Source organism: Hevea brasiliensis, chromosome 16 (genome assembly GCF_030052815.1).
Source record: "Hevea brasiliensis isolate MT/VB/25A 57/8 chromosome 16, ASM3005281v1, whole genome shotgun sequence".
NCBI classification, from domain to species: domain Eukaryota; kingdom Viridiplantae; phylum Streptophyta; class Magnoliopsida; order Malpighiales; family Euphorbiaceae; genus Hevea; species Hevea brasiliensis.
Genome location: NC_079508.1, coordinates 50942238 through 50966372, shown reverse-complemented (window position 1 = coordinate 50966372; position 24135 = coordinate 50942238). Strand labels below are relative to the sequence as shown.

The 24135-nt window shown below is 32.7% G+C and overlaps 2 protein-coding genes across 3 annotated transcripts; both read right to left on the bottom strand.

The window, feature by feature from the left end:
* Positions 1–142: 142 nt before the first annotated feature.
* Positions 143–10783, bottom strand: LOC110641669 (protein CELLULOSE SYNTHASE INTERACTIVE 3). Of its 2 annotated transcripts, none has more exons than XM_021793498.2 (8): positions 10650–10783; positions 10286–10497; positions 9678–9736; positions 6330–9399; positions 3359–5906; positions 2095–2549; positions 978–1094; positions 143–774 (listed from the first exon to the last, which is right to left on the bottom strand). In XM_021793498.2, exons 3-8 carry the CDS (start codon positions 9734–9736, stop codon positions 622–624), a joined length of 6402 nt encoding a protein of 2133 aa, XP_021649190.2. In that variant the 5' UTR covers positions 10286–10497; positions 10650–10783; the 3' UTR covers positions 143–621. The 2 variants fall into 2 exon arrangements, with proteins under 2 accessions (XP_021649190.2, XP_021649184.2); XM_021793492.2 differs by having other exon boundaries at positions 10286–10491.
* An 8491-nt stretch (positions 10784–19274) lies between these two features.
* Positions 19275–21191, bottom strand: LOC110641661 (NAC domain-containing protein 2). The gene is made up of 3 exons (XM_021793479.2): positions 20911–21191; positions 20555–20829; positions 19275–20034 (listed from the first exon to the last, which is right to left on the bottom strand). Exons 1-3 carry the CDS (start codon positions 21074–21076, stop codon positions 19606–19608), a joined length of 870 nt encoding a protein of 289 aa, XP_021649171.1. The 5' UTR covers positions 21077–21191; the 3' UTR covers positions 19275–19605.
* Positions 21192–24135: the final 2944 nt, after the last annotated feature.

Sequence of the window (24135 nt, the reverse complement as noted above, 5' to 3'; positions counted from 1 at the left end):
GATTGTGTCATGCAAATGCAAGGATGCTCGACTGGTCTGCACATTTAAGTGCAACGAAAGGGATGCTGTATGCATTCTGCTTTCATGCATCCGCCATTGCTTTCTATACAACAGAAAATCCTAAGAGTAAAGCAGTCACATCTACTTCAATTACTCTTAGTATCAATTCCCATTATAGTGATTTGTTGATTTGCCAAAATAACTCATTACAAGAAGTACAACTTATTCCTACCATCGAAAACCCCCCTTCTTAGGGTAAAGCTTGATTTCATCATTTTTCTCGGTGCTATTTCTCTATCGTGGGCTTTAACTGCTAATACCTACAGACTGACCTGTACAGCAAACTACTAGACAATTTGTATGTTTTCCTATGCCGTGGGAACAACCCTCGACCCTTTTTCACCTCTGCAAATTAATGAGTACACTTTACATGTCAGGCAGCATATGTTTTGCTACTACAAAACTGGACCTTCAAACTGTAAACACTTACAAGCAAGACAACTTCCTGCATCCCATTGGATGAGATGAATGAATATTAATTATTCTTCTCTCATTTGGTTGATTGCCGTTCCTGATTTCAGTGGGTTTCTTGTATAAAATGCCTAAACCCTTCACAGGCTATCATTCTGATGGCCTGTTGGTCCAGACAATCTCAATTTCAAGCGTTCTGGAAGTGCCGTCCTTGTTACTATCATGATTGAGGCTGAATAATCCGCTGTATATTCCTTCTGTCACTACTTTATCGATTTGGATAGTCACTCTTCCCAAAGTTGTCTGTAAAAAATCAACATATCTCGATAAGAAATTAGAAAGCAACAAAGTCAAACTACACTGTTGAAGCAATTGCTCACTACAATACAATGAGCTAAATCAAGAAATAGAGATATTCATTGTGTGCTTAATAAACATTGGGTTTTCCTCCAATGAATGATGATGATGAGCAATGAATTGATGTTTATGATAGTAATGCTGATTACCTTCCCAAAAGTATTTTTACTTTTGCATATAATGTGTAGTTTTTGTCCTTTCGGTGGCACATCAAAAGCCCATGTGAACCCTTCTTTCCATTCTGGAGAAATACTGTGGCTTACAACCTGATAAATATAGCAGATAATTGTCATCTGAAATGCAGCTGCAGCTGCAGCTCATGCTAAGAAAATAAACATATAATCACCATTTTACTTGACCCACAGAGTTGCAGTTTCTGGATATAGGAAATCTCTTCCAAAATTTTCCATGAATTTGGAGTTGTTGATTTTTGTTGAAATTTCCCAGATGTTAAAGGCAATTAATGTATTCATCTCTTTTAGTACAATAAATGATATACAAACCAAAAAAATCACAGATTGTTTTTCATTAGATATACCCTTTACAGTCATAATTCGTGATAATTCATGCATTACATTTAAGATGCTAATTCCTGAACTTTGAATTTTATCATGTAACAATTAAAAAAAAAAGTTAAATTTCCATAAGAACCATAATATGTAAGTACAACAAAATCTATATCATAATGAGCATGCGAACATATAAATAAGAACATCTATGGGGCTATTTCAGTGTGAATATTACTATAATTAAAGGCCAAATTTTCAACAATATCATTATTATTTTCTTTTCTCTCACATTCCCAAGAGAATATAACTTTATTTTCCCACACTTTGGGAAGGGGAAGTACTTTCCCAGCATGTAATTGCTAGAAGTGACAGTGGGAAGCATTATTCCATAAAGTAACTTTCATGGGAATGCAACTTATCTATACATACCGAACATGTAAGTGTTACATTCCCACATCACTGTCCAAAGAAGTTTCAATAACCAACACACTCTTACAGGAATCTTCTTATGACTTCCTTAATATTAAAAAATGAGCACAGGGTACCCAAATGCCATATGGCAGATTTAGGTGCAGCTAAATTATTAAAAGAACAGTAACATTCTCAAACCTCTGTCCTCCTATTGCCTAGCATCAATCATGTATAACACATGAAAGGCCATAATTACATACAGTGGATTTTATTAAAATAAAATGACGCCATGCCATCAGCAAAGTCAATGGTCTGTTTTGCACACAAAACTTCAAAAAGCTCTTACCTTGGTTTGCCGAGGAGGACCACTGCCTATTGTCAATTGGCAGAAGGCATTTGTGCTTCCCACTGTCTGCTTGAGGTTGTTCCCACGCATAATGGTAACAGTTAAACAACCTGGTAAGCAGTGCAACAGGAGGTCTGCTCTCTCGTGGAAACTTGGCGGGCAGGTCTTCATCAGCATTTGGAGAATAGGAATGGCATCAGCTGCAACCATTGCTTGAGACTTCGCAATCTCTATTGACATGGCTGACCAAGACTGTTTCAACAAGCAGAGGGTGTCCAATACAGATTCCTGAGCAGCCTCACTACCTGACTTTAGTGCATTTATTAAGCAGGGAATAGACAAGGTTGCTGCTTCAGAAACATGGAGCTTAGGAAAGTTGGTGAAAATGACATTCAAGGTTCTCAAGATCTGTACATTGATGGTTGCTGTGGACCACAACTCTCTCTCAAGTGCAGCTGCACAACAAAGTTATGACAGCTTTCCATATTTAGATGAAAGCAGAAGGGGAACAAAGAAAACAAAACATTATCAAACCACTAGAATACCAAACACCAGATTAAGATTTCTTGTGTCCTTGTTCTATATCATAAATCACCTTGGCACTGCCTGCAGGTAACTTTTCTAAAATTCCGGGGTATCGAAATGTAATATCACAACTTAATGATCCATGTTCTTTCCCAAACCCAGAAGGGAAAATAGAGAGAGAGAGAGAGAGAGAGAGAGAGAGAGAGAGAGGGGAAAACCTTGAATTGTTTTGATAAAAAGTAATGACAGGAGTTCCAAATACCTCTACTGTTACAGTCAAACTTCATGAAGACATAAAAAAAAAAACACTTAACAATCCACTTTAACAGTGGGTTCTAAACAAGCAGGTTAAAAGGTCCAAAAAATCTTTTGGCGTGGGAACCTGTATTATTAATTACTGTAAAAAGCTAATTCTACTTCTTATAAATATGACAGATTGTGTCCATGATAGATGGGTATTTGAAATGAAAAGATTTGGATTTGAATGAGGATTATATTTTTTTGATTCAATATATACATAAATCTAGATATATACTTCTTTGAGGATGAAAATGAATTACCTACTAAAAAGATAATTTTTATGCAACCCCCCTAAAATATGGTTGAAACGTACTTTGCTTCTCATCATTTATAATACCAGATCTTTAAGTATAAAATTTCAACAGATCAAATTCAAATTTTCTTGCCAAACGCAACCTCCAATAATTTCAAAATATGTACAAACTTGTATTCAAATTACCTGTCAAAGACCTGATAAGCTCATTTGAAACATATTCCTGGAGAGTGTGGTTAGAAAACAGAAATCTGATCAGCATTGCTGCTTGCCCAACAACATCAGTACTAGTCGACAATAGCAGTTCCTGAACTATTAATATGCCACCTGCTTCTGCAACAGCCCTCCTATTAGTCCGACTATGCATGACAAAATTTTGCAATGCACAAGTTGCCACCATGGTCATTTCTTCAGATGGCTGATCTTCAAGCAAGCTTACCAAAGCACGGACTGCTGAAACAGAATCACTGGCCCTAGCAAGTCCTTCCTGCTGAGAGAGATCCCCAATAGCTAGTGCAGCAAGTAGCCTGCAGGTATCTGATTTCGTTTGTGGGTCTAATAGATACTGTGCTAAAGGTGCAATAGCATACTTGGAAACCTTCATCTCTCGTACCCTGATATGATTAAATAAAGCTTCAAGTAATCTTCCTGATAACTCTTCACACTGACGAGATCTTAGCAGGTCCAACAAAGCATCTACAGCACCAGCTTCAGCCATCTGCTCTGCACTTGAAGCATCAGTCCTTTCATGAACAATTAGAGCATTAAGAGCCACTTTAATAGTGCTCTCAAGTGTAGAGTGCAGCATTCTCACAAGGACAACCAAAGGAACCTTAAAGTAGTACTCTGCATTGAAGCACAGCACATTTGATAAAACCAAACAAGCAGTTTCCCACAGCTCAAGAGGTGGTTGAGGATCATCTTGAATAATAACCTTTGCAACCTCAAAAATACCTCCAGCATCCGCAACCACCTTTGGCCAGCTTGTAGAAATTTTTTCCAGTGCCTTGATTGCTGTCTGCTGAAGGTTCAATATTCCAATTCCTGCAAGCCGCACAAGTGGCACAACAGCATTTTTTGTTGTGATATCTTGCTGAAAATGTTCCTGTGCAAGAAGATGCGATAACAATTCTGTGCCAAGCTGCTGAATGGCTTGAGAAGGAGATTCCAGAAATGTAATTAAAGGTTCAATGACCCGGCTGGGAGTAATATTTAATGTTACAAGGCTCTGTGGCTTCTCCAAAATATTTACAAGTGCTTGTAATGCACTGTGCTGTCCCCACAAACCAAAATCTGGCCGAAGCAAAACCATAAAAAGGGGTTCTACTATTTTTGCTGCATCTGAGCTTCTAGCAATTGCACCACTATTTGTCAAAATGCGAAACAATTCTGCAATTGCAGAGCATAATGAACTGGGGGCAATAGGGAGTAGCACAAGGCATTTATCTATAACACCTGCTTTGACCATATCCAATTTGCAAGGAGCCCGGTCTTTCCCCAACTTTATTAAAGCACAGATGCTACCTTCAATAAGTCGAAAATTAGTCCCAGAAACCAAGCCAACAAGAAGATCCACAAGAATATCATAAGCTGCAGCAAGCTCCACCTGCTGTTCATCATCCAACAATCTCTCAAAAGCACAAACCCCAGCTTCCACAACCAAACTTATATTAGACTGCATAAGAGACAGAAGAGGCTGCATGCACTCTGAGGCAATTGGATCTGCTCTGAATTTGGCATTGCTAAACAGAATAAAGCAAAGCTGTGCAGCACATCTCTTCAATTCCAAGGAACACGAAGAAGATAATATCTTGTATAAAGTCTCAAGAGGATCACCTTCCATATCCGTGAATAGAGCTGCTTTTAAAGTATTTCCTGAAGTCAGTTTGATTAAAGCAACAAGAGCCGCCTCTTGCTCACTCTCTGATGCAGCATTAAGCATGTCAATCAATGGCTGAACAGCCTGCCAAGCTAATTCGGAGTCTCTGATGTTCTCAGCGTCAAAAAGTTCTTGAAGAGCCCTTGCAGCACTAAATCTAGCATCCCTTGACCCCAGATGAAGAACTGCCACAAGTTGATTCACTGAACTAAGAGCCGCTTCATATCGAGTGATTTCAGGATTTTGGAACAGGATTCTTAAGAGTTCAGAAATAGACGCCTCAGTTGAGTCCTTAGGACTCAATGAAAGATATTTTGTCAAAGCATCCAGAGCTCCAGCTTCTGCCATTATCAATTTATTTGTATCACTTCCTTTTGCAACGTGCGTTAAGAGTTGAACAGAAATTGTGGGGGCACCTGGCCTATCAGGGATAGGTCTTAAGAGATCCACCAGCAATGGAATACATTTGCGTGCAGTCGAACCAACTCTCACATCTTCAATTTCAAAAAGGCGCTCCAGAATAATTTGACCAGGATTTCGTAACAGAGAAAATTCTTCTGATAAAGCAACAAAGTTTGGCATATCTGATTCTATGTAACCAACTAGAGTTATTAACCCAGCAACAGCACCTGAATTTGCAATGGTGAGATTTATTCCCTTACTTCCATTGCAAACTAGGCTAGCCATTGCTTGGGCAGCAAAATATCTGTCAATCATTTCATCAGATCTTAGCAAATGAGCAAGTGAAGGTATGATCCGCATTGTTGTAGGAGACATAACAACAGTTGCATCTTGGAATAAGATAGCCAGGAGCAAGGCACTAATCCATATACCCTCGGTGTCCTCAAACTCTGCCTGTGAATGAAGATAAAATGTTTGGCTCAGCTACCAAATATTAAACACAAATGTTTGAAGCCAATCATGCATTCCAATATACCATCTATGGAGTGGAATCAAAATAAGACCAAAGAAAAAAAACTGCAATAAACAACAGAAACAAAGCTCTCTCATCTGTGAAAGAAAAGATAATCTTCTTAATGATGAATTAAACACCCATTTCACATTCAAGTTTTATTCATCATCTTGATTATACTACAAGATTTGTTTAAACAGACTCACCATGACTAAAGAAACTACTCTACTTTATGGATACTAGAGCTCATCTTGTAACGTAGCAAATTCAGCACAGCAGAGCGTAACCAATACGGTTGTGGCCTAGGCATCTAACACGTAGGGCAAGTTGAGACTTGAGATAACAAAATGTCAATAAGGCCATACCTGTGGATTAGATGTATAATTTAAAAGCTTGTCAGACAGAGCTTCAAGTCCACCAGCTTCCATTACAATGAGCTTGTTCTTATTGTGAAATGAAGAAATTATTGATAGAAGCCACAGGGCAACAGTACCTCCTAAAACAGTGGATGGATCAATAACATCAAAATCATCCCCTTCCTGGAAGGCTGATCTTTCAAAATATCCCCTTGGGGTTCTGACTTCAATTTCTAAAGAACAACAACTAGAATTCTGCTTCATCATATCCACTAAAGCATATGTGAGTGGCTTTGAATAACCTGATAAATCAAGTGCTTCCATTGACTGTTGTTTGTGTTCTTTTGCAGCACATACAAACAATGCAGTCCCTCCAACTCGCACTTCTAAACTGGAGGAGTTTATTATTCTATTTGCAAGAGAACCAATTGAACTTGATCTGGCAATCAACAGATCACCTAGAACAACTGGTTGACCGGCACAAAGCCTAGACAAAATTTCTATTGCCTTATCTTGCTGTGAAGGGGAGCCCTCAGCCAAGCAGCAAACTAAAGACTCTAAGCTTGAGGGTACTTCAGCAAAGGCAGTCCAGGGTGGGTAAGTGGCACTCAAACCTTGTTTTGTTTTGGCCAAGAGTGCAACTACTTCTAACACATCAGCAGCATCAGTGCCATTTAAGTCCAATGCATTCAAGGAATCAAGAATCGCAAGAACAGTAAAACGACACTGAGCATTTCCCTTGAGAACATCACCCACTGGGAAATGCTTTAGTAATTGATGAAGGGCTCGTGCTGCATTCTTCTTGCCTTCTGAAGTTCCTTCCCCAAGGACCCTTGTCAAAGCCGCCACAACATCTTCTGCCAGGGCTTCAGCAGCAACCTGGAAATCAGAGAGAAGATTGGCCAGTGCAGCAACTGCAGTTTCAGCAGCATCAATGGATGAAGTTTTAGCCAACTTAATTAGAGGTTTAACATCTCCTTCTGCAATATAAGGCATCTTGATAGTAGTCTTTTTCTTGGTTGGACGAGACAAGGCACTCAGTGTTCGAGCTAGCTGCGTTGCAACTTGAGTATTATTACCAGCTAGAAGCTTCATGCAAGGATGCACAACCTCATCAGCTGCAAGACTATCACAAATATCCTGCCTTGTGCTGAACAAATCAGCAAGAATAGAAGCTGCATACTCTTGGGTTTCTTCATTTGAAGAGTTCAGAACCTTTATAAGAGATTTTAATGCTTTATTAGCAGCAGATCCCCTATGCACAATATCATTGAGTGATGCCATTGTAAGTACATGGCCCAAAACTCTTATTATGTGTGCCTTTGAGCCCGGAGAGTCCCCTAGGAGCAGAGCTAGCAACTGATTAATAGTGGCATGATCAGCTGATCGGACAAGGGTTTTAAGTGCCTTAGCTGATGCTTCTTGACCTTTTGGCCCACCACTTTTAAGAAGCCATAAGAATGCTGGGATGGCTCCTGCACTCTCAACACAGGCCCGGATATCTTCACTATGACAACACAAGTTCCAGAGAACATGTGCTGCATCCTCCCGTGCCTTCTGAGATCCTGTCTCTAGTAATTGTACCAACGGAGGAATCCCACCTGCGGCAGTAATAGCCCACTTGCTGTCATCAACTTGGTCAGTCAAGATTGCAAGCAATCGAACAGCATACTCCTGATGCTGCTCACTGGACAAACCCAATAATGATATGAGTAACTGAATTCCTTCTCTCTTGCCGATGGCCTCCCAGAGGCCTATCCCATTACGACATAAGCTGCTTAAAGAAACAATCAGATACTCATGTGCATCCCCAACAGCCATTGTGATAAGTCCAATAAGAACCTTCTTTGCTTCAGCATGATTAAGGGAACTTGAGAGCTGGATGTTGCCATACAGGCTTGCCATAGCCTCAAGGATACGCTCCTGAATCAGCTTAGTATCACGAGGCTTCAGAAGCTTTACCAATATATCCTCTATCTTTGTTGCATCAAGAGATTCCCCATCAACACCAGAATTCTGTTCAAAGACCATCAAGGCATAAGCAAGTGCTCCAATTATATCAGCAATTGGTGCAGCAAGGCGAGGAGACTGTGACAGTTGTCCAAGATACAGTATCAAAGCAGACATTCCACCATAGATATTTGCTAAAGCTCGGGTTGCATGGCCCTGCAGAGCCTGAGCAGACTCCCCTTGCATGCATTCTTTAGAAGGAGCAACTACAGCCCCAATGAGCACATGAACACCATTTGCATCTACAACAGCTTGTTTAGCCTTTACTGACTTTGAGGAAACTACCTCCAAAGCGTCAGCAGCACTAGCACGGACTGAAACATCATTGTTCTGACCCACAAGCTGAAGCAAAGCTTTGATGGCCCCAGAACCAATTACCTTTGGGATACTATCACTGAAAGCCAACATCAGACGAGCCATGAGAGAAGCTGCATTGGATTGGGCTGCAACATTATCAGAGGATAGAAGACCTACAATGATATCCACTCCCCCAGCCTCAAGAGTTGCTCTCCAGTAATCATCTTTGTCACCACAAAGATTTCTCAAGGCCCCAGTAACAAAACCCTCCACCACTTTGTCCTGCTTGTTCTGTGGATTGAGCTGATCCCACAAGGTTGGTACTACACCTTCTGTGACGAATATTTTCATACCAACATGGTCATCGGAAAGCCCTCCTGAAGATACTTCATATATTGCCTCTGCTGCAGCCTTCCTAGCATCAATAGATTTAGACTTCAAGAGTGAGAGCAAAGGTGGGATGCACCCACCAAGAAGTACCTTCACTCGCAAGTCATCATCTTTGCATAGAGCACTCAGAGTTCCAGCAACATTAACTTTTGCCCCTGGAGTGCCACTTCTGAGAATAGATATGAATAGTGGCATTGCCTGGGTATGAGAACCAATGATTGTCCTGGCCTCCTTTTTCGCTTTGGCCAGGCTAACAAGACGTGCTGTAATAAGTTCTTTCTCATGTGGTGAAGATGTTTTGGCATGTAGCTTCTCAATAAAGCGAGCAACTGTAGCTACTGTATTCTCTGCGTCATCCATTTCCAATGTTCCATTTGATCCGCTGGATAGCATTTAAAGCACAACAAAAAGAAACAATAAACCCAGTATGAATTTGGTTCCCGGCAGCAGGTTAATAGGTAATAATAATATTCATTGAATTATTACACTGAAAGTTCAACTCTAGAGGATTTTCTATGGCTCTACTCATATTTTTACTTTTAAATTTTAACATAGTATATGGCAATCATTTTAATGAAGTACAGAAAATAAGTAATTTATAGCTAAAATGTTTATCAGAACTCGCATATCCAGTTAATTTCAGGAAAGAAGGATACTGACCTAGACTGAAAGACAGATGAGGAATCCTCTTGCAGATCAAAGGAGGGAGACTTTGACATCTGAACCAAAGCACCACTTTAGCTATTTTCTACGATTCTTGGTATTCAAAGTAATCAATCAATTTGCAAAACACAAATTTTTCATCCAATTCATTAGCAATAACAGAGTGAAAATGCAGCTAATAAACATTTCAATTTCATATTCAATAAACACCAAAGCGTTAGAGATATGAAACTAGTAACGGCACAAGAAGAAGGAAAAAAAAGAAAATATAGAGACGGGGAAGAAAATCAACTAGTAAAAATGTTCATTTCTAGCTGAAGTCGTCGATCATTTAATTAAAAATTAGATCACAATTAACTATGAACAAGGGAATTCTAAGCAATTCTCGGGGCTCAAATATGCACCTATAAAACCAAAACCTCAAATAAAGCAACTATGTTATTGTCCAATTTCAACATCTATCCATCCCAGCCAGCGTGAATTATAAAATCAAACCTCATACAATACTGAATGACCAGATTAGCAAACCAATATTTGCACCCAAAAACTTATATAACAACAACACATATGTGTGCGTGTTTATCAAAGAGCTATCAATACAATACCTCGCCAAACAATGCAAGTGCCAGAGAACTCCCTCCTTCTAGCTATAGATAAACCAACCTTCTCGATTCAATCATCATCATACAAGATAAGCTCACGACGAAATGCAATGAAAAGGTTGAAGAAGGAACCGTATATCACGAAAACAAACCGAAATTAAGATTGCTTTTGCAAATGCAATGCAAAGCGTACAGAGATCGGATCACAACTGCATCTTCAGAATGTTAGGGCAAGAGAAATCTCACTTTAAAAAATGTAAATAAAGAAGGTAATAAATTGTCGACTATCATAAATAAATAAATAAATTTATGCAATAATAATAAGAATAAATCAGAAAAAATAATAATATAAATAAGAAAAAAGTACCTGAAAATTTCAAAGCAGAAGATAACCTCAAAAGGAAAGGTGTCAATGGAGGTAGAGACAGAAAAGGAAAGAGACGCAGAAAAAGAAATGTAAAGATAAGAGAGAGAGAGCGAGAGAGAGAGAGGAAGTGAGAGTCTGAGTCTTTTCGTTTCCCTTTCTCTGCGACAGTATTATGTGTGCGTGCTGTTCATTTTTCTTTATATTAAATTTAATTTAATTATTTTGTCTTTTCTATTTTTGGTCTTTTATTTTTTAATTTAAAAAAAAAAATATAATTTCTAGTATTAATTTCATAATTTGTTATTGATTTGAGGCAGTAAATTCTTTTTTCTTTTAATTCGGCGCGAGTTATTCGGAGAGAGAGAGAGAGAGAGGATAATCGGGCTAATTGCCTGTCCAGTAGTACTCGCCAGTCGCTGGCTCTGTAACCCTACGCGCAATGTACGACTGACGCGTATATACACGCATGATTTTTATTCAATAATAAATATTAGCAAACTATATAATAAATAAACAAATACAAAATTAAATTAAACATCTAATGTAGTATTATTTCTAAATATTTATATATAACTTTATTTTTATTGAAAATATTAATAATTAGCTAAAATATTATTGTATTTAATTAAAATAAAAAGTAAAATAAAAAAGATAAATGCATTAAAATAATAATAATAAAATAAAATTAAGAAAATTATGATATTGTTTTATTAAAATATCAAAAATAAAATAATTATTAGTATTCATAAATTAATTAATTAATAAATAATATTTTATGTAAGTAAATTTATGAGGAAATGTAAATTGAAATAATTTTTGTAATAAAAAAATTGCAAAGTTAAATTTTATTTATAGAAATGAGTGAGTTCTGTGATGGCTGTTAATCATAATAAATGGAAAAATAATAGCGGCAAAGAAAAAAGGATTGGAGGTTCGTTGGATGTGGACATCAATCATCAATCTGGTTTGTCTTTAGCAGCAACTGTCATGTGCATACCAAACGGCACAGACAGATTGGCCAAATTTTGGAGGGAATTCATACCAAAACGCCGTAAATTATTATTATTATTTTCTTTTTTCTTAAAAAATAGTTGAAAATGTTGCAAAAATTAAAAAAATATTAAAAATAATTTAAAATTAAATTTAATAAATTTTAATTATTAAAATAATAAATTAATTTTTTTTAACTTTTTTAACAACGTGAAATTAGAGTTTTTTTTCATGAAATGTAGTTTTAACTCTTAAATAATAATGTCAAACCAACACTTCGAATTATTATCTTAATTTTAATATATTATGGGATCACTAAGTGAATCAAAAGTTTAAAATTGACATAAATAAAACTTTTTTTAGAGATTATAAAATTTAACCTTGGCAGAAGGGGCATTTTAATTTTATTCTATTTTTTATATATTAAAATTAAATTTTATTTTTCTATAATTTTTAAAATTTCATATTTTTATATTAATTTAAAGCATTTAAAATTTTATTTTTAATATATCATTCAACAGAGTTAAATTTTATTTTAAAAAAATTATTGTTCGGCTAAACTTATTATATTAAGTTCTATTTGTTTCATGAAAAATATTTTTCATATTTTTTTAGTATTTGAGACACTAAAAAAAAATTAATCAATATAAAATATTTTTTTAGTCAAAGAGAAAATTAATTGTTCTTTTTTTAAAAATGACTTATTTTTTAAAAGAGGAAATTTTTTTACTTTTTTAATTTTAATAATCTTATTAAAATGTGAACACGCTTATACATATATGAAATAAACACATATTATTAATTTAATATTATAATCAAATAATAAAATATATATATATTATTTTTTTAAAAAATATTTTTCATATACATATTATTTTCTGTGAAATGAATAAAACTTTAGAATATGATATTTTGAGGTAAAATATTGCTAAAGAAATCTCGTGATATTATGAACTTTTAAAGTATTCTATATAAATTTCAATTTCTGTAAACATCGTGAAATTAATATATCATTTGATTGCTAATATAGTAGTCTACTAACTAAAATTCAAAAAATATTTTAATTTCACAAGTCGAGATATATCATTAAACGTTTACGATAATTAAAGTGTATCATAAAAAAATTTAAAAATTTAAAGTATTATAATATTTATTTTAATAAAATTCAAATATAAAATGATATATATAATATTTCACGTAAAAGTTTAACTTTTTATGTGGTTTTTGATTTAAGAAAGAGAACTTTTTTGTTTTTAAATATTTATTTCTTTTTATTATTAATTGGTATTTTTTGTCTTGAAAAATAAATAATCATTTTATTCCTTTTTTTATAAAAGATTTCAAGAAAATGCATGTCTTATAAAAAAAAATAAGTATAAAAGAGGAAAATCACATAATGTGTGTTAATTTTCATGTAGCACTAGCTGCAGCCTCTTGGAAGATATTTTTGGATTAGATAAAGGGAATAAAAATGGAAAGATAGTGGAGTAATGATTCTAATTAAGAGTAAGTATCTCCTCAAATCCATTTTAGTTTTCCTTTAAATTTAAGGAATAATAATTTTTTTATTATAATTAATAATTTTATTTAAATAATATTATTTTATTCTTAAAAACCATCCAATGTTGTGCTTGGATTCGTGCTTTTGAATTTAAATTTTGAATTTTAAATATTAAATTTAAAATTTATAAATTTAAAAATACATTATTTAGATAATAAAAAGAATTTCACATTTTGAATTTAAAATAGAAGTGAATATTAGAAAATAAAATTATTAGATTATTTTGAATTTCAAATAACATGGGTAATATTATTATTTCAAATCCTTGCCTTTTTTTTTAAGTATATACTTAATAGAAAGTTAAGAGTTAAACATTATCTTCATAAATTTTAATTTTTAAATAGGTTAATTATTAACCTTAACATTTAACCTCTCAAAAAGTCATAATCAAGTAAAAAATTAAGATAGTCTCTTTAGAGGGTGTTTAATTTTACTATTTATTTTTAACTTTTAATCTAAAATATATTTTTTAATTTATGAGTTAAATTAAAAATAAATAATTAATTATTTAGTAAAATTATTTTAAAATAACTTTTAAATAATTTAATTGTTTGGTTAAAAGGTACTTAAAAGTAATTTAATTGATTAAAATTATCAAAAAGTATATGCAATTAAGTATAATAGTTATTAAAATGAGGATAATTTTGATATTTAAAAAAAATTATTAGTATAATATAGTGTTTTATTTAGTCAAATAATGGTTTTAATATAAATTATATATGGCTTCTGACTTATTTAAAGTATATTTTTTTTTAACTTATAAGTTAAACTAAATATTAATATATTTATAATTTTCTACTTATAAATAAGTTTTATTGACTTGTAAGCCAAGCTAAACACTTTCTTAATATTCAATAATATGAATTAAAAGTTAAAAGTTATAATGGTAAAAATTACCATCTGTTGACCTTGTACTAAACACGCTCTAAGTCACTATATTTACATTGAATTTGATCAAAATTCAAATTCATATTTTTTAAATATTTTAAACAAGATATTTGATTAAAATCTAAATTTATAATTTTTAATTCATGAATCAAAATACAATTTAAACTAAAAATAAATATTTATTATTTTTTATGTAAATGGTATATGTGGTCCAAACTCTAAACAATTTCTTAGAGCCCAATAAAAGAGAACAAAAAATAAAAAATAAAAAGCGAAAGAGATAGCACAACATATGCACATTGGTTTGTTGTGCACTAACAATGATAGATAGATATGGGTGTAGGATCAAATAAATAAGTGAAAGGCTTGTATGTCTGCTATGTTCTTTTTTTTTTTTTATTGATTTAGTGCATGATTCAATCAAAATCTTCTTTTATTAATTGTTCACAATAAATGTTTGGCGGTTATGCTATATTTTTATGAGTGTAATTCTTATATACATTTGATTATATTGCATGACTTAATCATACATTTAGTTAATCCATAGTTGACATGTAAGTTTATAAAATAATTAATTTTTTTGATTTATAGTAATGTGTAAAAATATTCACAATGTAGCAATCGTTTAGGTACAAAAATAGAAGATCAAATAAAGGAAACACACTGCCAACCACTTTAAACTCGCCACTACTAGAAATGTTGGATCGCAATCGAAGTTAGCCAAACAAGAAGTAAATCGCCCATCACAGTCAAACAAACCATCTAACATCATCATTCCATAGATTTCTTTAAAAACAAAGCATGTCTACTCTATCACAACGAAGGGTGCTGCTGTAGAGCTCATTGACCATCATAGGTTCGCAAGATGAACTTCCCAGCCACAGCGTAGAAGTAAATCTTAGAGGTGTAAATAGCCAAGCCCAAGAGATGACTTTCACTACATAAAACATACTTAAGACCCAAAACAAGCACCATAGCCTAAACAAAGTCAGGCAGAGCACAAAGAAGTCATGGCCACAATGTAGGTCAACTAAGGATGCCTCTTCCTTAACACTATTGTTAAATTAGAAATAAAACCACTATTTACTCTCATTCAGATGAGGGATGGTGGACCTCAAATGGGCGAGAAAAAGCCATAGCCTTTCCCTATCCCAAAGGGCAAGGGAAACTTTCGTGACACAAACAAGCTCGATGGATTCCAAGAATGTTGAGGGGCTGAAATTTTTATCTTTCACCGTGAAGGAACCTTTAACTTAGAGAGTAACCATCCAAAAGAAAATGTTGTAGGAGACATGAGGCAACTTGTTTGGATATGAGAAAAAGTACAAATAAATGGGGTATGGCCAAATTGATTTGGTTGCACATGGAAATTGGAAGGAAGATGCTTTATAGCATGAAAATTGATCTGATAAGATGCGCTTTGATATTTGATAATTCATTTGCAATCTACTCTGACAATGATCCATCCCACAAAATGTTTCTTTGAATCTTGAATAGGGTTGTTTGAAAAAAAAAATCTTCAATAGAGTTGAGTAATAAATGATTATAATCGAAAAATTAAACTTAATGAATTAAATTTAACTTTTCAGTTTAAATTGTTAGACTTAGGTTTAGCAAGTTTATTATTCTTAATTTTTGTTGTTATTGATTTTGTGCTAGTGTTAGAGTTTCATATTGAAAAATTATAAGAAATTAAAATAAAATATAAGTAAGAGAGTCAAACCTATTTCGTTTAAACCATTTTAGTGGAAGCAACCCTAAGCTCAATAATGAAATCATGGTAATAGTTTTTAATACTCTTGGAGTTTAAATTTCTCATAGTATCAAAGCAGGCCATAATTTGAGAGTAACAAAAGCATGGTAGGTAGTGCCACTCTAGAACTAAGCCAAAAAAATAAAAGATGAAGTTGAACTCTAGATGAGCCACTGCATGCAGTTTAAGTAATAACTGGACCTAAAACTTGAATTCAGACAAATTGTATTTAAGGGGATTAAATAATATAAGCATAGAGAGCTAAACCTAATCGGCTTAAATCATTTTGATGAAGGCAACTCTAAGCTCAATAATCCAACTATACCAACAATCTTTAAACGTTTTTTAAGTCAAAATTTCACGATTAATAATCAATTGATTCAATAAAAAATGCATAGAGAAGAAAAAAAAATATAATTATTTAAACAACTTTATTTTTTAATTATTAGACCAATTATTTAACAATTAAGTTGATATTTTGATTAATCTTTCTTCACCAAATGGATTTACCGATTATAAATAATTTGTTCAATTTTACTCTACTTGAAAGGTGAAGAGGTACAAAATTCCATCTAATAGTCTCTAAGATTTATTTATGGGTATTGCCAAGCTCGTCATAAACCTCAAAAAACAAATTATCAATGCCAATAAATATCTCAAAACTCTCAATTTCATCCAAAATCGCAATCTAATGCTCATATTAATTGAGCATAGTCAAGCTTACTAGCAGAAGGAATAATCAAAAACCCACAAGACCAAATCTATGGAGGTCTAAATGGACCCATAACAAATATTCAATGCAGATACTTAGCAATCAAAAACATAGGATTCTGAAGGATGAAGCAAGGTGCCATACAATCCCACTGATTTCATTTCAAATCTGAAATGATAGAACTAAGATCCATTCACGCATTTTTTATTTCAGCCACTGATGACCCAAATCCTTGTATATCTCCAATATTTAAAGTATTAGACAAAATGGGATTAATGGACATTGATATGACAGTTTTTTTGGTTTCTGGTTCACCTACTTGCTTACCATCTGCAAGACATTAAATCTTCTTGTCTCTCATCATTCATGTCCATGTCTCTCTCTTTCTATCTTTACTTCGAGTCTCGACCCTTTCAAGTTCCTCATCCAGTGCCTGATTTGGTGATCTACAGACATGGGTTTGCATTTCTGATGCTTCCAAATTGTTTCATAAACTTGCAAAGCCCACTCTGCGAGCACAATTTTCAGGCCTAACACGAGAAAAGAATAGTAGTTGGGCCTACGCTAACAATACAGGAAAGATGTTAAACATTCCTTTCACTATCTTCCTTCTTTTTCAAAGAAGAAAATTGCCATTATAGTTTTAGGCAATTTAAATTGGTCTTAAAAATAAAAAATTTATTTTTTAAACATTTTGTTATTATAGTTGATTTTTTAATTTTTGAAAAATTAGTTAGATTTTAAATATTTAATAATGATAAAATAAAAATAAATCGATAATAAAAAAAAATGATATATCAATTAATTGAAAGAAAAATAACAATTAAAATTATGTCATATTAACTAAATTAAATTAATTTTGACTATGGATTAAAAAAAAATAGCTAACCAATCTAAAAAATAAAAAAAATCTAACATTAATTCTTTAAATTACATAATATTATTTATTATTAATAAAATTATTTATGAGTTAAGATATTTATAAGTATTTTTGTAATAGGATTTATAATAAGATTATTAATTATTATTTATTATAAATTAAAAATAATTTAATTAGTTTATATATTCTCTCATTAATCATACTTGATATTTGTTAATTAAGTTTTTGTAATAATAGTATGATAAATGATTATAATAATTAAATACAGCGATAGTAAAACTGATAAGAAAAAATAATTAAAAAATATGATAATTATAATATAACAATTAAAAAATAATAAAATTGTTGAAAGAGTTAAAATTTAGAATTTAAAATTATACATTATTAAAAAATATATTGTTGATAATAAATTTGATTTGTATGTTATGTTTATTTGAGAATAATAATTAGAAAGTAATAGTTAAAAATTACATAAATTTTTTTAGACACGTTAATTAAATTTAAATTAAAATATAATTAAAACAATTAATTAAATTTTGAGGTTACTTACGACTATAGCTAGGTGAAGAAAATGAAAATCAATGTCAAATCATTGGTGTTGCCTTTGTTTCCTTTATTGTCTTTTTGTTGTTCATTAATGTCCTCTGTACCCAAATGATTGAGCCATTAGAATTAGATTTTAAAAGATGAAATTGGATTCAAATAATTGCTTTGCTAATGTTTGAGTCTAAATATGCAAAGGTTTTAAGATATTGAAGTTTGTTTTTTTTTTTTTTTTTACATCCTATAATATTTTGTTAATTAAATTATGTCAAAAATAGTGTACACACAAAAAATAAAATATAAAAGCATATAGTATTTCATCTCCATTATTAGTTGCTCTAACCTCAAATAAGGCACTGAATCTTCTATCCAACTTTGAGATCATATAAAGAGGAAAAAAAAATAAAAAAAATTATTACCAACAATAAGGGTTATCTATATAATTTTGGGATATTCTTTTTTTTTTTTTTAAATATATTATTTTTTTAAAGTTAATTAAATTTAATAAAGTTACAATAAAAAGATTTAATTATGATTTTTTTAATTTTTTATTCATCCAAATTGTAAATATACTTTTACCAAAATATATCATTATAATTAATTAATTATTATAAAATTATTTACATATTGAATGTTACACTAAACATGAAAATATGTTATATAATACTCAAATTAGAATATGATACTTATTACTAAAATTATATTAAAATTATTAAAATTTTTTAATTAATAATATTTTTTATTAATTAAATAATTTTAAGATATTTTTATTTTATTTAAATATATTAATTTTAAAAATTAATTAAATTTAATAAAATAATAATACAAATTTTAATTAAGTGAAGTTTAAATACAAACAATATTAAAAATTTTAAATTTGTATAAATTTTAAAATTAATTTAAAATATAAAAAATTAAATAAATTAATTTATAATAATCTATTAAATTGAGTCTTTATTGTTATATTAACAAATTATAATAAATATTTTAAATTATCTTTTTTCTTTTTACATTTATATATTATTATATATATAATAATTTAATTTTTTTAAAAATAAATATTATTAAATTAATTTTTTAAGGTATTATATTTCCCTTTTATTCAATTTTTATAAAACATAATTTTCATTATTTTATTAATTTAAATACTTCATCAACTTAAATTCAAATTAAAATAGCTATTCATGTATTTAGCTTTCAAAACTTATGTTGAAATTTTTAAAATTTAATATTATAAAAAATATTACACCTTTGATTGTCAATAAAAATATTTTATTTTCCTTCTAAGAAAGGAGACAGATAAAAATAGTAGAGATTAAATATAAATAAGGAAAAATGGATGAATGATTTTCGAATATACCTACCTTAAAAAGGTACAAGACTACTACAAAATACGAATACAATCATTTATACCCCCCAAGCGTACCAAAAAACATATAACCCACCCTTAAAACTACCATATATACATAACAATAAGCTTTTTTTTTTTTTTTTAATATATATTATGCTATACCCAAACCCATCGTCCACAAGTGGATACCACCGAATAAATTATTTTCTACGTTCTCCCACAGCACACTCATAGACTTTCAGTCTCGTGATGCCGTGCGATTGCACTTCGTCTTCCACTCAAAACGGCTTCTGTAGGTACATGAACATATCCTGAAGCGGCGACATCTGATTATTCCCCTGGAATTGCGACGCGAACGCATTGTCCATGGTGGCATCCATGTAATTATACGGGAAATCAAGGGCATTTACGTTCCCCCATTCTTTCCACTTGGGCTCACTCTGCACCTCGCATGTGAACTCCGGCGATACTACGTGCTCTGAGCAGCTCGAGTCTGTGTGCAACTTCGGTACTGAATCCGACGTTTCAAAGTAGGCGTAATCATTTACGGTTCCCGTCGCCGATGACGGAGCTGGCGGAGGAGCCATAATCACCGGCTTCTTATCCTCGATTATTTCCGGCAAGTTCAATTTCCGGTGGCTTACTTGTCCATGCTTATCAATTGTGCCTTTCTTGTTGTATATGCGACACAGCACCCAATCATCTAACTGCAACCAAATCAAAACCGTTGATTCAGTCAATGATTCTTAGCGTGCAGCATAATCAGAATTTAAAAATCATAATTGAAAAGATAAAAAAAAAATTCAACCTTATCTAACATGAAATGAATGGAAGAGATAAGAATGAATAAGAATTTTCCTCAACAGGAAGGCAATGATTTCCTAGCTGTACAAGCATATCGGTCAGAGTCATTAATTAATGATTTTGCTCCTTAATCGTGTTTTATTAACGCATTTAGCCAGTTGTATTACTTGGGGGGTGGTGGGGCCCAACTGTTCTAGAACCACAATCACCACCGCCACCGGATTTGACAATTTGAAGGTTTGTGCATTGTGATTCTGTTATTTATTTATTTATTTTTGTTCACAACGGACTGCCTAATATATCGTGAGAGGCCAAAAGGGTCATTTGGCCTCGATGTCCTAATTTGGGACCATGTTCATGCAATAGAATGTCGAAACTTCCCCAAATTTTTAATGGAAATGGATGTCAAAATGGCAATTATACCCTTGAGCTGTTCTTTTTGCGAGCCGATCGATCCACATCGGCTAACCGATATTCGTGCATAATCCAGTTTGTTTTTTCTCCTTTGGGAGCTTTCCCTGCGTAAAATACCAAAGCCTTCTTGATTCCAACAGGCTTCGGCTGCCCAATTGGCTTATCTGCTCCGGTAGCCTTCCAGTAACCAGACCCTGCCGCCCGGTTCGGCCTCGATCCGTTTGGGTACTTCCTGTCCCTAGGTGAAAAGAAATACCACTCCTTTTCCCCATACAAGGCCATACCTGTAAATACATGAAATAATTATAATTATTCCAAAGGAACAGCCAAAAAAAAAAAAAAATGAAAAAGGCTAACAATTTTACCTGGGAGATCCCACGGATCGAACTTGTAGAGATCGATTTCGGCGATAATCGGGACAGCAATCGACTGAGACGCGCATTTGCGGCAGAGGTAGTGCATCACAAGCTCCTCGTCTGTTGGATGGAACCTGAATCCCGGTGGCAACGCCAACGCTGCTTCCGCTGCCATTTTTACCTTCTTACCCTTCTTCTCTACTAGTACTCCCTAATTTTCTCTCTTATCCCTCGCGCTTTCCTTCTGTGGTGTAAATACTGTGACGGCGCTTGAAACTTAGAACGCATGGGAAAGTCATGAATTTATAGAGAAAAAAGGCGCAGGACACACACAAGGGCAGGCGTGATTTCTAGAATACACGTGGGTGATATGATTTTACTTTTTTTTTTTTTAATGATAGCAGCCGGTACACGTGGCAGAACCTCAAGTGGGGTGCGTGCGTGTCCATAGCCCACATGGAGGTGATTTTGTCACTGCTTACGACACGTATTTTGGACTCTGGTGTAGAGACACTGTACACATGAAATAGCCACTAGCCAGTCGGTTCGATCAGAAAAATATTAAAAACAAATGGAGACCGTCCTAGGGATCCGTGTGGGGTCGGCGAGGTTTGTTCCTCGCGTTTTTATTTTTTTGTTTTCTTGGGCAATGAGCCGACTGTTAAACGGTGGATGCGGTGTACAGGTCATAGACAGGGGATGAGCCACGTGCACCGGTGAAGCTCGTCCGATTGCGTTATTTGGCAACAGTAGCTGAGGAGCGAGGTGAGTGAACGACTAGCACCAATACGGCGTATTTGGTTTTCGTAAAAATGGAAAAATAAATTAGAAGATAATCCTTATCTCCCTATAAAAAGCATTTTTTATTTTTTAATAATTTTTCACTTTGATAAAAACGTTTTATTTTAATATAAAAAATATTAATTATTGCTGAATAGTTTATTATTAATAACATATTGTGTGGAATTAAAAATAAAATTTTAGAAATTATTTTGAGGATGGAATATTGTGTTGTAAAATTACTATTGGGCAATTGTAAAATAAGAATATATACACGGACACATCCAAACTTTCTAGTTCCGGGCACCTTTCAAATATTAAAAGAACAACGCACATACACCAACTTTCGGGTAGGTATTTGAATATCGACGTGTCAATGGCCTACGTGGATAAGGATAAAAGAAGGAAGTTGCTCGGCAAGTGTCGAAACCACCGATTCTCGCTACTTCCACGCGAACTTTTATCGCCTACCCATTATATTTTTGTCCTTAGCAAAAAAATTGCCGGCTGTGATTAGTGCTGTGAAAATTATCCGCTTGGTTTGAAATAATTAATGAATTTATGTTTAAAATTTTAATATTATTAATGAATTTATATTTTTTAAATAAATTAAAATAAAATTTAAATTTGTAAAAAAGTAAGAGAAGAAAATCAAATGTAATTTTAATTACAGTCAACATCTGCTCGCATAACAAAAATTTTATAGGCAGGCGTGAACTTATGAGTTCCTACCGCGGACATATCCAAGTTACTGTGGCTGATGGCCGCCACTTGGATTTAATGCAGCCCTTCAAAGTTTCTAAACCAATGGTATTGTGCCACGCCACAATTTTAAGGACATGGGACCCAGATGGCTAATGTTCACGCTGATGGAATGTCTCCACGTCAACCATGTGTACTGACACCTGGGATAAGAGAGTGACAGGCAATGACCTATAGCCGTCGCAATGAATGACCTAATCAATGTGCCATCATTGACTAAACTGCCCTCTGTTTCGTAATGTGGCGAGCTGTGATTGGATGAGTGGGAGAGCCAGAAAATAAAAGCGAGAATGATGTATCGGTCAATTCAACGGGTGGAATACGCCCAATTAGTGGACCCATATTCGATCAACAGCATCAAATTTCAAAGCTCATACCGTTAAGATCAACAATGATTGATGCGCTGATTTCTCTGTTTTCATTTTTCACTCTTCGACACCGTTTCGTTTTCAAAAAACAATTTAATTTCTCACCTTGGATTTTTTTTTTTTTTTTTATAGTTCTTCTGAGTTTAATTAAAATTTAAATTCAAATTTTACAATTCTAAGAATAATTTAATATTTTTAAATATATATGATTATTATATTTAATTAATTATAAATAAATTACGCAATAAAACTATTAATAATTAGTTGTGAAACCATTTTCAAATTTGTTATTTGCATGAAAAAAATTTGTTATTGACACCCTTTTAAAACAAAGAAATTCTATTTTAAATTTTTTTTTGGACTACAAAAATTGAAAATTAATTAGATTATTGAGATTTGCACTAATTTTATTTTATTTAATTATGTATTTAATATAAATTTGGATAAAAGAAACAAATCAATAAAATTTATATATCAAGTCATACGGTTGGTATCCTGGATATGTGACACATGAATAAGATGTACATATGGCTATAAGGGCTTGTTAAGGGATATATAAACGAGTACTATCTCCTCATGTACCACTTCTTCGAGAATGTGTAAGTTGGCCTTGACTTCCTTCAACTACTTAAGTCCTGTTTGACATTGAGTTTCAAAGTCTGAAATTGCATTTCTGAATAAAAGTATCATTTTAGATGCTGTTGATGAAAGTAATTTGAAAAAACTATTTTGTTATTTTAGTATTCTTATGACTAAAACTGATCAAATTTAATTTTTAATTATTTTTTAACACTCTCTAACTAGTATATTTAAAAAAGTGATTTTCTCAATAGCAATTTCAACAACAATGCCAAACAGGCCCTTAGTTTGCAAGACAATAAGAGGTTAGACGGCTAAATAGCGTCTCTCATTTGGTACTCTAATGATTAAGTTATACAGATAAGAAGAATAGATATATTAAAGATAGAGAAAATAAATATAGAATAATAGAGAATGAAATAGAAGGATAAAAGTTTAAAGGAAAGAATATTGATGCCTACCTTGATTATTGTTTATGAACTAGTCTATAACAAATGAAATGAAGGAACGGAAGCGTGAAAAACACAAGTTTATACCATTGAATTTAAAAATTTTCACCTAGGGTCACATGCATCATGCAAGATTTATTTTTATCTATTTGATTTCAATGATAAACAACATATTAAAACTCTTTTAATATGTTTTTGGATTTCTATTTGCCATTTAAGATTTTAAAATTAATCAGATTAATTTTAGAACCCTAAATTAAATCAAGAACGATTACACTAACCTCTTGATGCACTGC

Coding starts and splice junctions, on each gene's coding strand:
- LOC110641669 (XM_021793498.2), bottom strand. CDS start 9,736: ATGTCAAAGTCTCCCTCCTTTGATCTGCAAGAGGATTCCTCATCTGTC. Junction 9,400..9,677: donor TCATCTGTCTTTCAGTCTAG/GTCAGTATCCTT, acceptor AATGCTATCCAG/CGGATCAAATGGAACATTGG. Junction 1,095..2,094: donor GTCCTCCTCGGCAAACCAAG/GTAAGAGCTTTT, acceptor TATATTTATCAG/GTTGTAAGCCACAGTATTTC.
- LOC110641661 (XM_021793479.2), bottom strand. CDS start 21,076: ATGGCAGCGGAAGCAGCGTTGGCGTTGCCACCGGGATTCAGGTTCCAT. Junction 20,830..20,910: donor CGATCCGTGGGATCTCCCAG/GTAAAATTGTTA, acceptor ATGTATTTACAG/GTATGGCCTTGTATGGGGAA. Junction 20,035..20,554: donor GCAAAAAGAACAGCTCAAGG/GTATAATTGCCA, acceptor ATTTGGTTGCAG/TTAGATGATTGGGTGCTGTG.